The sequence below is a fragment of the Rhincodon typus genome, chromosome 22, assembly GCF_021869965.1.
Source record: "Rhincodon typus isolate 14 chromosome 22, sRhiTyp1.1, whole genome shotgun sequence".
Taxonomy (NCBI): domain Eukaryota; kingdom Metazoa; phylum Chordata; class Chondrichthyes; order Orectolobiformes; family Rhincodontidae; genus Rhincodon; species Rhincodon typus.
The window spans coordinates 33,727,866-33,745,669 of NC_063353.1; the positions used below are offsets into that span (position 1 = coordinate 33,727,866).

At 41.9% G+C, this 17,804-nt stretch overlaps 1 protein-coding gene across 1 annotated transcript in view; it reads right to left on the bottom strand.

The window, feature by feature from the left end:
- The window catches only part of mapk8ip2 (mitogen-activated protein kinase 8 interacting protein 2), a 69,059-nt gene extending 52,104 nt beyond the window's left edge, over nucleotides 1-16,955 (bottom strand). Inside the window, exons 1-2 of the mRNA XM_048609982.1 lie at nucleotides 16,839-16,955; nucleotides 9,898-10,022 (exon numbers count right to left, since the gene is read on the bottom strand). Of these exons, the coding sequence (XP_048465939.1) occupies nucleotides 9,898-10,022; nucleotides 16,839-16,955 (242 nt within the window). The remainder of the gene's footprint in view (nucleotides 1-9,897; nucleotides 10,023-16,838) is intronic.
- Nucleotides 16,956-17,804: the final 849 nt, after the last annotated feature.

Sequence of the window (17,804 nt, forward strand, 5' to 3'; positions counted from 1 at the left end):
TCCGTTCCCCCTGGACTGACCTATCCCCTCCCTAACTCCCCACCTACACTCATCTTTACTGGCTCCATCCCTGCCTCTTTGATCTGTCTGTCTCCTCTCCACCTATCGTCTCCTCTATCCATCTTCTATCTGCCTCCCCCTCTCTCCCTATTTATTTCAGAACCCCCTTTCCCTCCCATATTTCTGAAGAAGGATCTAGGCCCGAAACATCAGCTTTCCTGCTCCTCTGATGCTGCTTGGCCTGCTGTGTTCATCCAGCTCTGCACCTTGTTATCTGGGATAACTTGCCTACTCCTTTTTGAAACAGTGCCATAGAATCTTTAACATCTACCCAAACAGGCCATTGGGGTCTCAGTTTAATGGCCCATCCAATGGACAGAACGTCTGTCTGTCATGATGCTTTTGCTCAAGCCATAGAATTGCATCTGAACTGAGAATCTTGTGACTCAGAGGCAAGATTTCTACCACTGAGATCCAGCTGAATGTGTGAGAGGACAGTCATTGCTCTGGGAAACCATGGTCTCAAGATGACTCAGAGGCCTTTGGGAACTAAAGTCATAGAAGAACAAAAACAGTCAAGAAAACCAAACCTGCCTGGTGCTGCACTCAGGATTTAAGCAGATGAGCTCTTCATAAACATATTACATCATTCTCCTTCCCTGCTCTGGAGTTTAAACTTGGAAAACCAAGTGAGGTCTCGTTTCGCCAGGTGATTCTATCTTAACAGCAAGAAATAAAATTCTGAGCGGAACTTTTATCTTGACATCCTAGCACAATATTTCTCAGGTTTGAAGCTTCTAGAGTTGCAAGTATGATTTACTCTCATTCCAAATATGGGAGTCCCAGATCTCCTCCAGTGATAAAAGAGGATCCAGCGGGTCTAATGCAGCCTCTGACCCGGTTCCTTTGCAATGTTTCACGTTTGATTCTTTTTCTGACCCACAATGGAGCCTACAAATGCAATCCCCCCTAACCATGTCAAAAGGCCAAGAGTTTACTGCCTAGGTAATGGAGCACAAGGGGCAGAATTCCCCAGAGAATCCCTGAGATATTGCAGATTTCTACTGTCTGGTTCCATTTCAACTCCTGTTGATGCACATACACCTAAAATCTAATTTCTAAGACCAAGACTTTCTCAGTTCTATTCCTGCTGAACTGACATTTCTTTTTTCCTTTGCATTTCTTTCCATGGCTAAAGAATATTTGCAAAATATAATGAGTACTGTTCTTCAATGATTGAAACACGGATTTTAGCTTTTCACATTTTATCAATGATTTGGACAACAAATGAAAGTTTGCAGATGGCACTGATTTAGGAAGTACAATAAGTTGTTTAGGTGTGAATAGGAAGTTGCACAGGGACGTTGACAGACTATCTGAGTAGGCAAACTATGGCAAATTAAGTTCAAAGTGGAGAAGTGTGAGGCCATTGTCTTTGGACCTACTAAAAGGTAAATCGGAATTTTCTAAATGATCAGAAATTAGAAACTGTTTATTTGGCAGTTGAGGTAGACAATTCACTCAAAACTAGTTTGTACAGAAGATCATTAAAAATTGCTAAAGGTGGGGAGGCGGGCAAGGGAGAGTTATGAACAGCAAATGAAATACTTGAGAGGATTCCTCACACCAATTATTCATCATTTTGTTTTTATTCTCTAATTTGGGTACACTGTCCATGGGTAATTTGATTGGAAGATTAAAGATTTCAAGATAATAATACTGAAAATTCTTTCCACTTTGTTGGCCTGGGCAAAAATTTGAAATGTCAGATTCCACACCATTCAAAGTATTTTTACATGATATGAGGCTAAGGCATGTCAACGTTGGGAATTATATACCTCCTACCATTTAACACTCACAGCATAGGTACAGAATGGGTTAAATTCAGAGTGATGCTCACTTTCCATAGTCCCCATCAAAAACTCCCAGCACAGCTAAATACAGCATAACGTTTGCTCTGCACTGTCTCATCAAACACTCTCAGAGCAAGTATGCAAGGTTGGAGAGGAGGATGACCACTGTTGACAGGAACAAAGACAGATTATGTTTATGTCCTGTTTACAATAACTCACATCCAGAATACTGCAGCTCCTTGCATTTCTCTAGTAGATACAATAGTGTACAGAGCTGACATCTCCAAACGGAAAAATTTTCATTGCAACAGTGATACAAGTACGACAGATCAAATACTATCTGACCAGCCCAAACCCAAAGAACACAGACTAGGCCCAAACAAGATCCTGGGCTTGTTCAGATGTTGTATTTGAGCTATTTTTCCCTTGGCGGCCAAAAACAAAATGACCAAGGCATTGGGAGAGCAGGGAAGGAGCACAATCCTGAGGATTGTGGAGATCTGTGGTGAAGAGGTGGGACATGGGGTGAGGGGTGATCATATCTCCATTCTTCTGGACCCTTCTCCCTGACCCAGAGATGATTTTAATTTCAGTTTTAACATAAGATACTTTCATTTGGTGGTCTCAGGAAACACAGAAGAATCCTGAGTGAAGCTGGCTCCAGCCATTAGAAAGCAATTTCCAATTGGGGTCCTTCAACAGACTTTAAGTCTTTCACTAACACATATAATGAATGAAGGATTAGATCTTGCCTCTGTGCAATTGTGTAAAACAGGTGACAGCAATGTGGTAGCCTGTTGACCTCAACAGAAAGAAAAACAAGGAGAAGTGTAAAACTGGCTTCCAATTTGCTATTGCTCATTTAACACTTTCAAACACAGTCAAGATCCAGGCCTTGGCCCTTTCTGCATGTTAATTAGGGTGTGATATGGTTGTTCACTGTGACCAATAGATTGGTGCAAAGAATTTCTCATTGACCCAACTGTGCACATGGGGTGCACAACCAGAAATGGTGTAAGTATGCCTATTTCACACCCAAACAATTGTAACAATGCACAACACATTCTAGCACACGATTTCAAAGGGGTTCTTTAATACTGCCTCTGTAAAAGGGATTTCCTGCATTCGAATACCCACTTTCTAAAAGTAATGGTTAGTGAGAGTCTCTCTGTACAGCACATATTAATTTCCACCCTAGATCAGAGTGTCTCTCTTCAGTTCTTTATACCAAATCCTCACTGAGACATCTCTACGAAATAGCTCCTTGTATTTCTGACTCCCTGACAGCAAAATTTGCTGTTTGTATCATCACAGTTTTGCTGTAGAAGGCTTCATTTCCTGATACACACTTGTTCACATGCTCCTGTTGAAATTCCCTTCTCCATTCTGTGCGCTCACTCTTTCACACCTGCTCCACTCAACAAACAGATCAGGAGCCCTGCTGCATTATCACTCCCTTTGGCTTTTGTACCACAAAACCTCATTTAGCTTAGTCTCTCCGGCTCACCACTCTATTACAGACTTATTCTTTTGTTCTTTATGCCTTGCCTCCACTTTTCACTTGCTCAAAAATGACTACTTTAAATTTCTATCTTGCTGCAGTTCTGATGAAAGATCATAACTTGAAATATTAACTTGTTTCTGTACACTGAAGCTACCTGATCTGCTGAGTATTTTCAGCATTTGTGTTCTTATGCTAGATTATGGCTTCCTGTCTACAGTAACAGTTCTCAGAATAAAGTGACAGTGTCTGATAGGAATTGAGAATAAAACAAAGGGATTATCTCAGAGAAGTTGAAGCGTGTTTGGGACAGGAGAACTGAGATTCCCAGAGTACCATACCCAAGTATTGTACTGACGGGAAGCTGAGTGAATGAATTTCCATCCTTCAGCTAATGAAAGTGCCAGCACTTCCAGTAAAGCTAATGGATGGGAGACAGATTCTTATGTATGCATGAGTGTATTTATAACTTTTTGTCTGTGTAAGGGTTGCTTTGTGTAAAATAGGCGATAGCAGTGTGGTAGCCTGTTGACTTCAACAGAGAGAAAAACACGGAGAAGTAGCTGGAGGTTTGTACATGTGTCTGACTTCGTGAACATGAAGGTTTAGAGAGAACATATGAGTGGGAATGAATGTGTACACTTGGAGGCACAGGTATATAGAGTGGCGCACAGATGTGTATCAATGAGTTTGTGGAAAAATGAATGAAGGTATAGTTAGGCATCTGCTTGTATTCGGTTATGAATGCATCAGTGGCAAAAGTAAATGTGCTGGGTATCATTATGGGTATACATGTGTATATACATGATATGGAAATATTTATTTCAAAGTGTGTAGATAGAAGGGTCCACAGATGTGTACATATGTATGTGGGGAATAGGGGAGGACTATGAAGATGTTTGTATGGTGTTGTATATGTGCAGATAGATGGCATTTCTGAGTGTATCCAGGTGTGTATTGATCCAAATATATGCATACATGTAAATGGCATGTTTGATATAACTAACCACATCACTCTCCTCCAATATTTTTGTCTTGTCCAGCTGGTGGGGCTCCCAATGTCTGGATCCATTTCTTTCTAAGCAGTTTTCCCCAGAAACCCCTCTTGTCCTGCTTCTGTACATTAACTTTGATGTTCTCCGAGCATATTTTCTTGATCCCCTCCTTTTCTCATTTTACATGCTGGCCATCATCAACATTGTCATCTGTCTGAAGAAGAGTCACATTGGACTTGAAAGAGAAACAGAGTTAATCTTTCTATAAATGCTGCCTGACTTGCTGTGTTTCTCTAATGATTTCCTTTTGTTTCAAATTTCCAGCATCCACAGCATTTTATTTTCATCCAAAAATATGTCAAATTCTGCGTTGTGCTGACCATTTTTATTGGCCAATTTTACTTAAGCATTACTCCTCTTGACAATCTCCTCTGCCTCTGATTTGTCCTGTGTCTTTCTCATCTTCAGTGTGCTATCTGAAATTTCCATTATTAATGTTAGGGAGTCTTCAGCCTTAATGTCTTCAGTCACTGCCACAAACTCCACTGATGATTTCAATGTGGAGTACTGCACAACATAAGTTGAGGAGGAACTTCTTCACCCAAAGGGTTATGAATCAGTGCAATTCCCTGCCCAGTGAAGTCATTAAGGCTGCCTTGTTGAATGTTTTTAAGACAAAGATAGATTTTTGAACAGTAAAGGAGTTAAGGATTATGGTGAGCGGGCAGGTAAACGGAGCTGAGTCCATGAAAAGATCAGCCATGATCTTATTGAATGACGGAGCAGGCTCGATGGGCCAGATGGCCTATTCCTGTTCCTGTTTCCTATGTTCTTATGTTCTTAAAACAGCAGCACCAGGGCATTCCTAAAAACATCTAGTGAAGCTACAACATGGGACCACATTGTATTCTAAACAAATGAGATTAGCAATTCATAAACAAGTTAAGCAATCCCACAACCAATGAATCAGATTAAAGCTTTAAAGTCCTGCGTTGGGGGGACATAAATGGGGTGGGGGACGGGGAGAGGGGTAAACAATGGGTGAAATTGGAGACCAAAGAGAGAGAACAACAGTTAGGCAGACAAAGGGATGGGTAAATGTCAGTCTGGGAGAATCAATACTGCTCGTGGAGATCATTAGTGGCTGACAATCAGTTGTTTGTGGCAGCAGCCCATGTGATAATGGGGACTTGTGTGTGGTGGTAGGGGTAAGGAAGTGGGAGAAGGTGCACAAGCCCTAAAATTGTTGAATTTAATATTAAAGTCCACAAGGCTGCAGGGCTCTCAAGTCGAAAAGGAAGTGCTGTTCTTCCAGCTTGCGCTGAGCTTCGCTGGAGCACTGTAGCAATCCCGAGACAAAGATGTTGGCCGGGGAACACAGTAGTGTGTTGAAAAGCTCTCGGTCATTTTTGCAGACAGAAGGTAGGAATTCTGCAAAGAAGTCGCCCAGTTTGCGTCTTGTCTCCCCAATGTTGAGGAGACCACATTGTGAGCAGCAAATATAGTCGATAAGATTGAATAAGCGCAAGTATATTGCTGGTTCACCCAGAAGGTGTGTCTGGGACTTTGAATAGTGAGGAGGGAGGAAGTAAGTGGGTAGGTCTTAACACCTCAGGCAATTATCTGGAAAGGTGCCATTGGGTTGTGTGGATGTGGGATGTTGGGAGTGGATGAGGAGTGGGCCAAGGTGTATGAGAGGGAACAGTCCCTGCGGAAGGCTGACAAGGAAGGGAGGGGATTGTGTGTCTGGTGGTGAAATCCCACCGGAAATGGCAGAAATGGTGGCTAATAATCCTTTGGATGTTGATACTTGTGAGATGGTAGGTGAGGACAAGGGGGACCTTATCATTATTATGGGAGGGGAGACTGGGGTGAGGGCCAAAGTGCAGGAGATGGGTCCGACCCAGCTGAGGGCCCTGCCAACCACAGTGGTGAGGAATCATTGGTTGAGGAAGAATGTGGATATTTCAAAGGCCACTTTGTCAAAGTCGGCATCATCGGAACAGATATGATGGAGATGGAGGAACTGGGAGAACAGAATATAGTTTTTACAGAAAGCAGAGTGTGAGGATGTATAGTCAAGGTAACTGTGGGAGTCAGTTGGTTTGCAGTGGATATTGATGGCCAGCTTATCCTCAGATATGGAAACAGAGATGCCAAAGAAGGGAAGAGAGGAGTCAGAGATGGAACAGGTGAAGGTGAGAATGGGGTAGAAATTGGAAGTGAAATCGATAAACTTGAATTTAAATAGATAAATAGATAATTTTGGACAAGTGAGGGAAGCAGCACCGATGGCATCATTGATGTACTGCAGAAATAGTTGTGGGTGGGGGCCACAGTAGGACTGGAACAAGGAAAGTTCCACATACCCCAAAAAGACACACACATAACTGGGGCATGCAAATACCCATGGCCACACCTTTGACCTAAAGAAAGTGGGAGAAGTTAAAGGAGAAGTTGTTCAAACATAGGACAAGTTCGGCCATGCAGGGGAAGGTGGTGGTAGATGGGGATGGTTTAAGCTTCTTTCCCAAGAAAGAGTGGAGAGCACTGAGGCCATCGTGATGGGGGTTGTGGGGGTTGGTTGTGTAAAGGGACTGCATGTCCATGGTAAACAGGAGGCAGCTGGAGCCTGCAAACCTGCTTTCTTTTCTCTCACAACAGCGAATGGGTCTCCCTCGTCCTCTCCTATTATCCCATCAGCATCCATATCCAAGGATTATTAGCTGTCATTTCCACCATCTCCTGCAGGATCTCATATGGCATATTCCCCTCCTGTCACTTCTCTTGTCAGCTTTCTGCAGGGACCATTATCTCTGGTACACTTTGGTATACTCCTCCTCCACTGTTAACATATCCCCACACTCCATAGTACCTTCCAACATAACCTGTCCATTTACTTCCATCTTCCTCACTGTCCAAGGCCCCAGACACACCTTCAGGTGAAGCAATGATTTACCTGCACTTTGTTCAATCTAATCTACTGTATTCACTGCTCACAGTGTGGTCTCCTCCACACTGAAGAGACGAAGCAATAACTGGGCAACCTCTTTGCAGAACTTTTACATTATGACGGAAAAAAATGACCCTGAGATTCCAGTTGCCTGCCACTTCAACATACCACCGTGTTCCGTGGCCAATATCTTGGTTTTGGACTTGCTGCAGCGCTCCAGTGAAGCTCAGCACAAGCTAAAGAACAACACCTCATTTTCCACTTGGGATTACAGCAGCCTTTTGAACTCAGTGACCCAAAGTTCTGAAGAAGGGTCATTGGATCTGAAACGTTAATTCTGCTTTCTCTCCATAGATGCTGCCAGACCTTCTGCAATTTTCAAGCAATTTATGATTTTGTTCCTGATTTCCAGCATCCGCAGTTCTTCTGGTTTTTCGCAATATTGTTATCCTATTTGACCCTGAGCTGAGCTTAAGAAAGTAGAAATATGAGCAGGACATTACATCCACTAAGTTTGCTCCATTATTCAATAAGACCATACTGAAACCTTTGCCACAATGGCATTTCTTCATTTTATCCAACCATCTGAGAATTTTATTAATTTCAATGAGGATAGCTCTCACTTTCCAAACTGTTTGGAGATCTCATTAGTTACAAACTTTCTGCAGGTGAAACATACTCAGTCTATAAATTAGCCAATATCCATCACTAAGACTGCCTGCTTATATCTTCAAAACATCACCTGTGTGTAATAGCTCTTTCTGCTCATCTGAACTGAAACCCTCACCTCTGCCAATGATGTCACCATCTTGACTAATCTAATATTCAAAATATACTTGAGTTCGTCAGAAATATACTTCACATATCCCAAGTTATCAATTTCTATTCATCTAACACCTTATTCATCTAACACAAGTCATCAATGGTACTCAGTGCAACAACATCCTCATTTTAAAATTCACATCCTGGTGTTCAAACTCCTTTATGATCTTACCTCTTACTATATCTATGGGTTCTTGCAGCTGTGAAATCCTTCAAGATCCTTACACTCTTCAATTCTGGCCTCTTGCACATCTCTGTTTTCCATCAGTCCTCCATTGGTGGTTGTGCCATCAGTTGCCTTGCCCTAAACTCTAGAATTTCTTCTCTGAACATCTCCTCTACCTTTCTACCACACTGTTTTCCTTTAAGATGTTACTCAAAACCTAATTACATTTTGGTCAGCTGTCCTAATATCTTATTACATGGTTTGTAACACTCCTGGCAAGGTTTCTCAGATGTTACATGGAATGCAAGACACAGAAACAGGCCATTGGCTGAGTTGTTCCATGCCAGTGTTTATGATTCACATATGCCTCCTCTGAGCCACCTTTAGCTAACCCAAGCAGGGTAACCTCTGTACCTTTCTGCCTCCTGCATTTATTTAGTTTTCCCTTAATTGCATCTATTGTCTCCTTCATTTCAAGGTGCTCATTAAAACTGACCTCTTTGACTAACCACTTGGTAATCCATTCTAATATTTCCATCTATAGCTTGTGTCAAATTTTGTTTGGTAACATGTCTTGGGGTATTTTTTTACCACATTAAATACCACCTTAATTAGCTGCGAGGGTATGAGATATCTGCTGGTACTGAAAGGCACTGTATAAATGCAAGTTGTGATATGCAGCTGGTTGGGTGGATGATGGCGAGTGTCTGTGCATGGGCTTGTGTAACTGTGCATACGCTTGTATGTATGGGTGTGTCAAGTTATACGCGTATGCAGTTGTGTTGTGGAGATGGGTGTGTGTGAGAAAGAGAGAGACGGGAAAGGGAATAATTACATTTCAATATGAAATGAAATATAAATAAATAATACAAATTAATAAAAATGAGATTCTACTTTCAAAATAGACCGCAATAACCGCGTAACAGGCTCTGGAACAAGTCACTATACTTTAGAAATATACATGAATAGCGTTGACAATCCGCCAGGCCCAACACTGGCTGCCCTTTAACAGTCTCGGTCGTGGTCTGTGATATTTAAATCTTTGAGACATCCTCTAACAAGACGACCTTTTTTTAAGCCCTGCTGGCAATCCTTCATCAAATTTAACATGGAATGATTTTGTAAAATCACAATATTCAGCAGTGTATTGTGCCTGGGTTTAGCTCTTGATTTATAGGAAACAATATTAGATTTAGTGCTTAAATACAGCACAGTAGTGAGAAGAAGTAAAAACCACATGGATATTAATACATGTAAAAAATATTTAAAATCTATTCTTACCTGCAGCCTGGAGGGGAGAGAGAATGGAAGGTTGACAGAGAAAACATCTCTGTGGGATCCGCCATCTTCTGACGCAAAAAATAACCCAAGGACACAAGAGGCTTTGCAATTGATGGGAGGAGAGAGAGAGCACAAACAATATCAAAGCTTGCAATTCAGGGAGAAGCCGCAATCCGGTCTCTTCACAGGACCTTCGATGGTGGGAAAAATAATGGGCTACTTTTTACTAAATGGCACAAATGTGAAAATATACCGGCATCTGTTATAAATAACATATTATGCGAAGGACCAAACAGCACTGCGGAGCACCTGGTCCCTGTACTAACGTGGCTGCATCACCGCGGTGTCCCGGGACCGGCTGCTCCGTGTACTTGGGCCACTGGCTTGTGTCGAAAACTAATGTTCTGGGTCTCTTTTTTTGTCGCAGACAGCGGTAGGTTGTTTCTGGAGCCTACATAACCGCAATGCAAACTAATTCGGTTCCGGCTGCATCCAGCTTCTCGCACTGACTTGTGCAGAGGGATGTTGCAGATAAAGCGAAGGGGAGGGGGCATTAACACGTCACGGTGTGTAAAGGAGAAGAGAATTATTTTATCTTTTCCACAATTTCTTTGCAAATAACCCCCTGAGCTCGAGTTTTGCCCGGCAGCAATGCTCACCCCCCGCCATTGAGAACAGATGGGAAGGAGATATCGGAACTGGGAGCTGTCCACATTCTCGTGGTGCTGAATTCTAACAGCTCCCGCGGTCGTGGGCGTGAATATGAACTTCTAAGCCACACATATCACTGAATCGAAACGTTCATTTATGTAGCGCCATTAAATTGTCGCAGACGTTATCAAATAACATTTGACTCGAATCCACGTAACGAGACAGCAGATGACAGAAACATTGGCCAAAGAATTCGCTTTTAAATATCTTGCACTTATGTAGCAATTTACAGGTCTCAAAACCTCCCGAACGACGTTGCAGCTAAGAAAGTACTGTACCTATGGACAATTATTGCAAGTAAGCAGCAACTTAAAGGAGTTGGAGAGCTACGGCGAAGATATTTCAGAACCTGTGGCAGTACATAGCCAATTTCTTCTTGTGAATTTAGAATCTTCAGCATGGACACGGAATTATTACATCCTATTCTGAAGCAGGGTCACTGGACCTGAAACGTTAACTCTGCTTTCTCTCCACAGATGCTGACAGGTCTGCTGAGTTTTCCCGGCAATTTCTGATTTCCAGCATCCGGAGTTCTTTTTATATTATCGGCGCAGGCTTGGAGGGCGGAGGGGCCTGTTTCTGTGCTGTATTGTTCTTTGTTCTTTGTACATCTTGTTGCTTATAGATCTGGCCATTTTCTTTTCAAGACTGTTGCCAAATAATTCGCTCAAGACTAAATCAGAAGTCCCTATTCAGAAAGTAAACACTAGTCAAATTGTTTGTGGTCGTTGTTAAGTGTAGCAGTTTTCCCCTGATGCTCCTTTGTGATCATTTACACAGTAGTGGCACAGCTGGGCTGTGGATGTGAAAATCCATTTTTTTCTTAACAGGTTCTGCTTGACTTATTGCATTGAAGGCATTCAGAATACAGTAATGCAGTAGATAGTTCATTCAAAAGCAAAGCACAAGAAATCCCAAGTAGCAACTAAAGGAAATATCCAGCAGGTCAGGCAGAATCTGTGGAGAAAAAGTTTCTTTGGCCTTGCATTATCATCCCTTTTGTCACCTAAATTTTCTTACCTTCCACTGTAACACAGACCTTTCATTTCATTCTTCTCTCCATCATGCCATCCCTTCTTGCTTGAAACCTAATATAGTTCCAATCTTTTCCAATACTGATGAAAGGACACTGACCTGAAAAATTAATTATATTTTTCTCCGCAGATATTGCCTGACTGCATGTATTTTCAATATTTTCAGATTTTATTTTGTGGAGAACTACATTTTTAGAAAAAGTGTTTAATGTGGACAGCCATTAAAATGTGAAGTATAAATCTTTTCACAAAGACCCCATGTACTTTATCAGTTCATAGAATCCATAGAACTCATACAGGTTGGAATATGGCCATTCGGCTCATTGAGTCCAAAGTGACCCTCTGAAGAGCAAGCCACCCAGACCCACTACAACCCTGTAACCCTTCATTTTCCACGGCTAATTAAACAGACAAGCCTGCAATAATTGAATTGAATTGGTGGGCAGAAATCTTCAGATCGTGATGTGAAGAGTCTTATAGATTGAAACAACACAGTGTGGAGCTGGAGGAACACAGCAGGCTAGGCAGCATCAGAGGAGCAGGAAAGCTGATGCTTCAGATCGGGACTGGAGAACTGAAGGACTGAAGAAGGGTCCCAGCCCGAAAGTCAGCTTTCCTGCTCCTCTGATGCTGCCTGGACTGCTATATTCCTCCAGCTCCACGCTGTGTTATCTCTGACTCCAGCATGGGCAGTTCTTACTATCTCTGAGTGAGTTACAGATTGAAATGTTAGCTTGCTCTCTCTCCATGGATACTGCATGACCCACAGTGATTTCCAGCATTTTTTTTGCTTTCAGTACAGATTCCAGCATCTTCAGTAATTTGCTCCCAATCTCGAGATCAGCCTTAAGCAAGAGAAAAGTAACAAAACAAACAATATGAATGTTTAAAACCTGTAGCTATAGATATGACCAAAACCTAATGTTCATTACTCCCATTTGTCAGCCGTCAGTGCATGTTATGCACAGGGACTACATTCCTATATTTATGGACAATGTGAAAACTGGGAAGATGTTGAACTGTTTGGATACTTCCTTGATTAAATAGGGTTTTATCAAGGAATGAGGTCAACAACTTAATGGAAGCTGTGAACCACTTCCTAATTACAGAAAACTAAGTGATTTTGGAAACAAACAGCTAAGCAAACCCCTTAGGGAGACAAAAACAGAAATTGTTATAAAAGCTCAGCAAGACTGGCAGCATCTGTGGAGAGAAAGCAGAGTTAATGTTTTGGGTCAAGTGACTCCTGTTCAGAACCCTCTAGGGAGATATGAGATGGACTTTGTTGCCCTTAATTGCTGGAAAACCTGGTTTTGAAAGAGAAAATGAGATGTGGAATTCTGTGCTGTTGGTTGCCTGACAACTCTTTCTGGCCTTGACTGTGTTTTTTTAAAAAATGGAGCCAGAAGGAAGAAAGCTTCTAAACCTTGCAGCAAAGGCAAGTCTCTCTCCCTCTTGGTTGAAATAATTTGGAACGCAATAAAGTTTCCACATCTCAGTATTTTAACTACTTTGTACACCCTGAGAAACAGAACAATGATCATTTTGCAAAGATTTGGAACCAGACTTATTTCCATCCAAAGTTGCTTGGAAGATCAGCCTACAGCTATCAGTAATTCATATTTGCCAACAAGAAATTCAATAGACCATGAGAATTCATTAAATTCTAATGCTATGTTCTTATATTGGCCAATAATTTTGCCCTTTTCAACATAGCATATCTGCAGTTTGTCTATTGCATTGTATGAAATGATGTGAATTGATTGAAAGCAGTTTACAGAAGATTTACTAGATTAATACTTGGAATGGGCAGATTGTCTTATTGGGAAAGGTTCGACAGGCTACGCTTGTGTCCACTGAATATCTGATGAGTAAAAGGTGACATAAGGGAAACAAAATCCTGAAGGTCTTGACAGGGTGGTTGTGGGGAGGATGATTCCACTTATGAGGGAATCTAGAACCAGGGTCACTGTTCAAAAATCAGGTGTCACTCATTTAAAACAGAGTATAGGTGAAATATTTTCTCATAGCGGTTCACGAGTCTTTGGCACTCTCTCTAAAAAGTGCAAGCAGAATCCTTGAATATCTTTAAGGCAGAGGTGGATAGACTCTTAAGCAAGAGGCTGAAAGATTATCATTTAGATGCTAATTAGTTTTGCCACTTATTATTAATGAATATTGATTTGTAATAAATAGATTAATTATTAGTTCATTAAAGAAACCCAGTGAAAGTTTCTTTTACATAAACACAGAAAATGCATTGGGAAACTCAACAGACCTGGTAGCATTTGTGGAGAGAAAACTGAGTTAATGTTTTGAATCTAATGATTCCTTCAGAACTTTTATTTTGGATAGTGGTACCAAAAAGGAAACAACTGGCCAATTTGGGTGTTTGAATCCAAACATTTATACTAGCGGTGTGACTCATGCAGTAAGGGGGTTTGACTATCAGTGCATTTCTCCCGTCCCAGTGGTAACATTTTTAAAAAATTTATTCATAGTATGTGGACGTTTCTGTCTGGGCCTGCACTTGTTGTCCGTCCTTAGCTGCCCTCGAGAAGGTGGTGCTGAGCTGCCTTCTTGATCTGCTACAGTCCATGGGCTGTTGGTAGACCTACAATGCTTTAGGGAGAAAATTCCAGGGTTTTGACATGCTATTATTAAAATAATATCAATAGGCCAGATAGCAGAGAGAACAAATTAACCACAAGATTCACATCAAAAGTCTAAGAAATAAAGAAACTTCTGATCAGAAATGCTCTTTCAGGAAGTTTCAAAAAATACGACGTTAAGGAAGGAATAGTTAACTTTGTTACGAAGTCTTCTTTGTTTTGGTCTTTAATTTTCTTTACCATACAAACTGATTTCTCATAAAATAGCATGAGTGAATCAATTTTGAAGATAAAACAGATTTGGTAAGGAAAGGAATCATCAGTGGGCAAACAGTATAATTCATGTCTGAAGAAGGGTCCCAACCTGAAACGTCAGTTTTCCTGCTCCTCTGATGCTGCCTGGCCTGCTGTGTTCCTCCAGCTCCACACTGTGTTATCTCTGACTCCAGCATTGGTAGTTCTTACTATCTCTGAGTGAGTATAATTCATCCCCTCCTTTTAAAATTGTAGATTCTATTCTTATTTTTCTATTCCTTATGTACATTCCTTTAATCAACTTCATATTGGAACATATTTCAATAGACTTCTTATGGCTCACATCATCCTGCAAGTGTTGAAACAGCATCTTTTCTAAAAAAAAAGGCTAATGGATATGGGTGACTCTTGCCCGTCCCTAATTGTCTTTCAAAAGAAGATGGTAAGCTGCCTCCTTGAACTACCACAGGCCATTTAATGAAGGGTGCCCAAAGACCTGCTAGGAAGTTCCAGTATTTTGAATCAGTGACAGTGAAGTACAGAGGTATAGTTCCATGTCAGAATTGTATGTCGCTTAGTGGGGAACTTGCAAATGGAGGTATCTGCTATCCTTGTCCTTCAAGATGGCAGAGGTTTGGAAAATTTCATTGAAACAGGTTTAGCAAGTTGCCGCAATGCATCTTGCAGATGGTGTGCACTAGTGCCAATGTTGTCAGTGTAGGTGTGGATGTTTGAGGTGTTGGATAGGATGCCAGTTTAGTAGGCCGCTTTGTTCTGGATAGTTTTGTGAATCTTTTGGAACTGCACTTATTCAAGTAAGCGAAAAGTATTCCATCATACTCCTGACTCGACAGATAGAGAGTGGATAGGCTCTGGGAACACAGGAGGTATGTTATTCATGTTCTTTATAGCGTCAGTATTTATGAGGCTAGTTCAGTTAAGTTTCTGGCCGCACATGAGAATACAGACTCAAGCATAGGAAGCACTGTGGTACGTAACTTGTTAATAACTTGTGACGCTGCACTTTGTAAGCCACAGGTGAAAGTTCTGTTTCTTGCTATATTCATGAGCAAGAAGCAAAAAAGCTACTGGAAATCAGAAATACTACAAAGCACTACAAACATTCAGCAGAAGAGATAGCAAAATTTCTTCATATTTCCTCATAATTGGTTGAGTTGAAAGTATTCAATGAATGCTTGTTCCCATCAAAGAAAGCAGCTGAGAAGGGAGTGAAATATTGTGAACATCTGTTGCGGAACATGAGAGGACATGTAGTCAGTTGAATGTTGAATATGGACAGTTGATAGGAAAGCCCTAGATCAGATGGGAACATGCAGTAGTGTTAGATTTAAACACAGCAGGACTGGAAGGAGAGGTGACTGACAGGAGAAAATGAGAAAGGTAATCAACTAACATTGTTGCAACCTCAATTAAAACGGGCAAAGCTGAAATACTGCTGCTTAGAGACATGATCTGAAAACAGTCAGCTTCCACGTTCCCCAGTTACACATGAACAAGTATTTGTAAATAGTAGATGGGAATAAAGACTTGATAAAGATGTAAAGGGTTAATGATACCAATGCTCTAACAACAGATACATACCATACGCATAAGGAGTTATGTCATCGTGATGTCAGATTATATGGGTCTGAAAGCACCAGCAAAGTCCCAGTCTACCATGTTTGTGTATATAGTTTTTTTCATAATTAATGTTAATAGTTTGTGTTCAGACTTTGGATGTCTCAAGCTTCTGGAAGCTGTTAATTATATTCCTACATGATGACAAGAGTAAACAAACCCAGAAAAAAAAACAATGGTAACTGGCAAAACAAAACATGAGGAGAAGCCTAGCAGCAGTGAATAAGAGCGAACTACTTTGAAGTCAGAATTGGGCCACTGAGAGAAAACTGCCAAATCAACCTAGCAATCAGACTGCAGGGAAGAAGGGAAGAAAACTGCCAAGACAGTTCAGTGAATCCACACAGAAGCATAGGAGATTCAACATTTAACACTAGTTAAACACTCCTTCCAATCCCTTGCAGGAATTGTCTGTAATGTAGACAAATCAAGAAAGGCTGAATGGATCAAAAACAGAAGTTGCTGGAAAAGCTCAGCAGTTCTGGCAGCATCTGTGAAGAAAAAATCAGAGTTAACGTTTCAGGTCCGATGACCCTTCCTCAGAACCTCAGATGTTTTCTTCACAGATGCTGCCAGACCTGCTGAGCTTTTCCAGCAACTTTGTTTTTGTTCCTGATTTACAGCATCTGCAGTTCTTTCGGTTCTTAAGGTTTAATCCAAGTTTTGAATCCTCCCAGGATCACAGGTATCTCTGTGATGTTCAACGTTCCACAGACAACGGCTCTCACTGCATCCTGAGATCCACATTCAGTGCCATGCAGCGACACATGCACACTCTCGACCTTTCTCTGCAACAGCATCACATCACATTGGCTCAGGGTTGAACCAATTCATCCTCTGGCCCATTCATCGTGCTAACAAGAAACTTTTTCTTTTCCTTTCAGGCATCAAGTCCCACAAGATACAAAAACTCACGGATACCCATGGCCCTCTGGAACCTTCGTCCCCTCCACTTCCCTCTGACTCAATCCCCTGCCCCAATCCCACTTCCTGTTGGTATTTAGCATTCCTCCAAACCTTTCGCTTTCTGATCCTGAACGTTCTGTACTCAGCAAAGGCTTCAGCTTTATCCCTCTTTGTCCCCACATTAATGAATTTTGGGCACAACATGACATCGAACTCTTCTTCTGTCATCTTCGCCTCCATGCCCAATTCTTTGGAAACGAGTCCTCTCCCCGTCCCACAGATCCCTTCGCCCAGCTCCAACACTCTCCCTCTACCTGGACCCCTCCCTCTGGCCTTTTACCCGCACTTGATCTGTTCATTGAGAACTATCAACATGACATTGGTCACCTCAATTTCTCTGCTCCCCTCATCCAATCCAACCTATCTCCCTCCAAACTGACTCCATGCACTTAGATCCAACCCTGACTTTGTTATTAAGCCTGCTGATAAGGATGGTGCTGTTGTAGTCTGGCGTACTGACCTTTACATTGCAGAGACTGAGCACCAGCTCTCAGATGCCTCCTCCTATCTTCCCCTGGACCATGACCCCACTATGGTACATCAGGCCATTGTATCTACAATGGTCATTGATCTCATTTCACCTGAGTATCTTCCCCCCACTGCTTCTAAGCTGATAGTCCCAGCCCCACACAGTTCGCTTCTACCTCCTTCCAAAAATCCACAAACAGGACTGTCTGGGCAGACCCATTGTTTCAGTCTGGTCCTGCCCCACAGAACTCATCTCTTTCTACTTTGACTCAGTCTTTTCTCCCTGGTCCAGTCCCTGTGCACGTACACCCATGATTCCTCTGACGTGTTACGCCAGTTTCAGAATTTCCAGTTTGCAGCCTCCAGCCACCTCCTCTTTACTCAGGGCTCTCCACTTCTTCCTGAAGGCCTCAACTGTCCCCACTCACCCCCACCCTCCTCCGCTTGGCTGAGTTCATCCTCACCCTCAACAACTTCTCTTTTAACTCCTCTCATTTTCTTCAGGTCAGACAGGTGGCCATGGGCCCTAGTTATGCCTGTCTCTTCGTG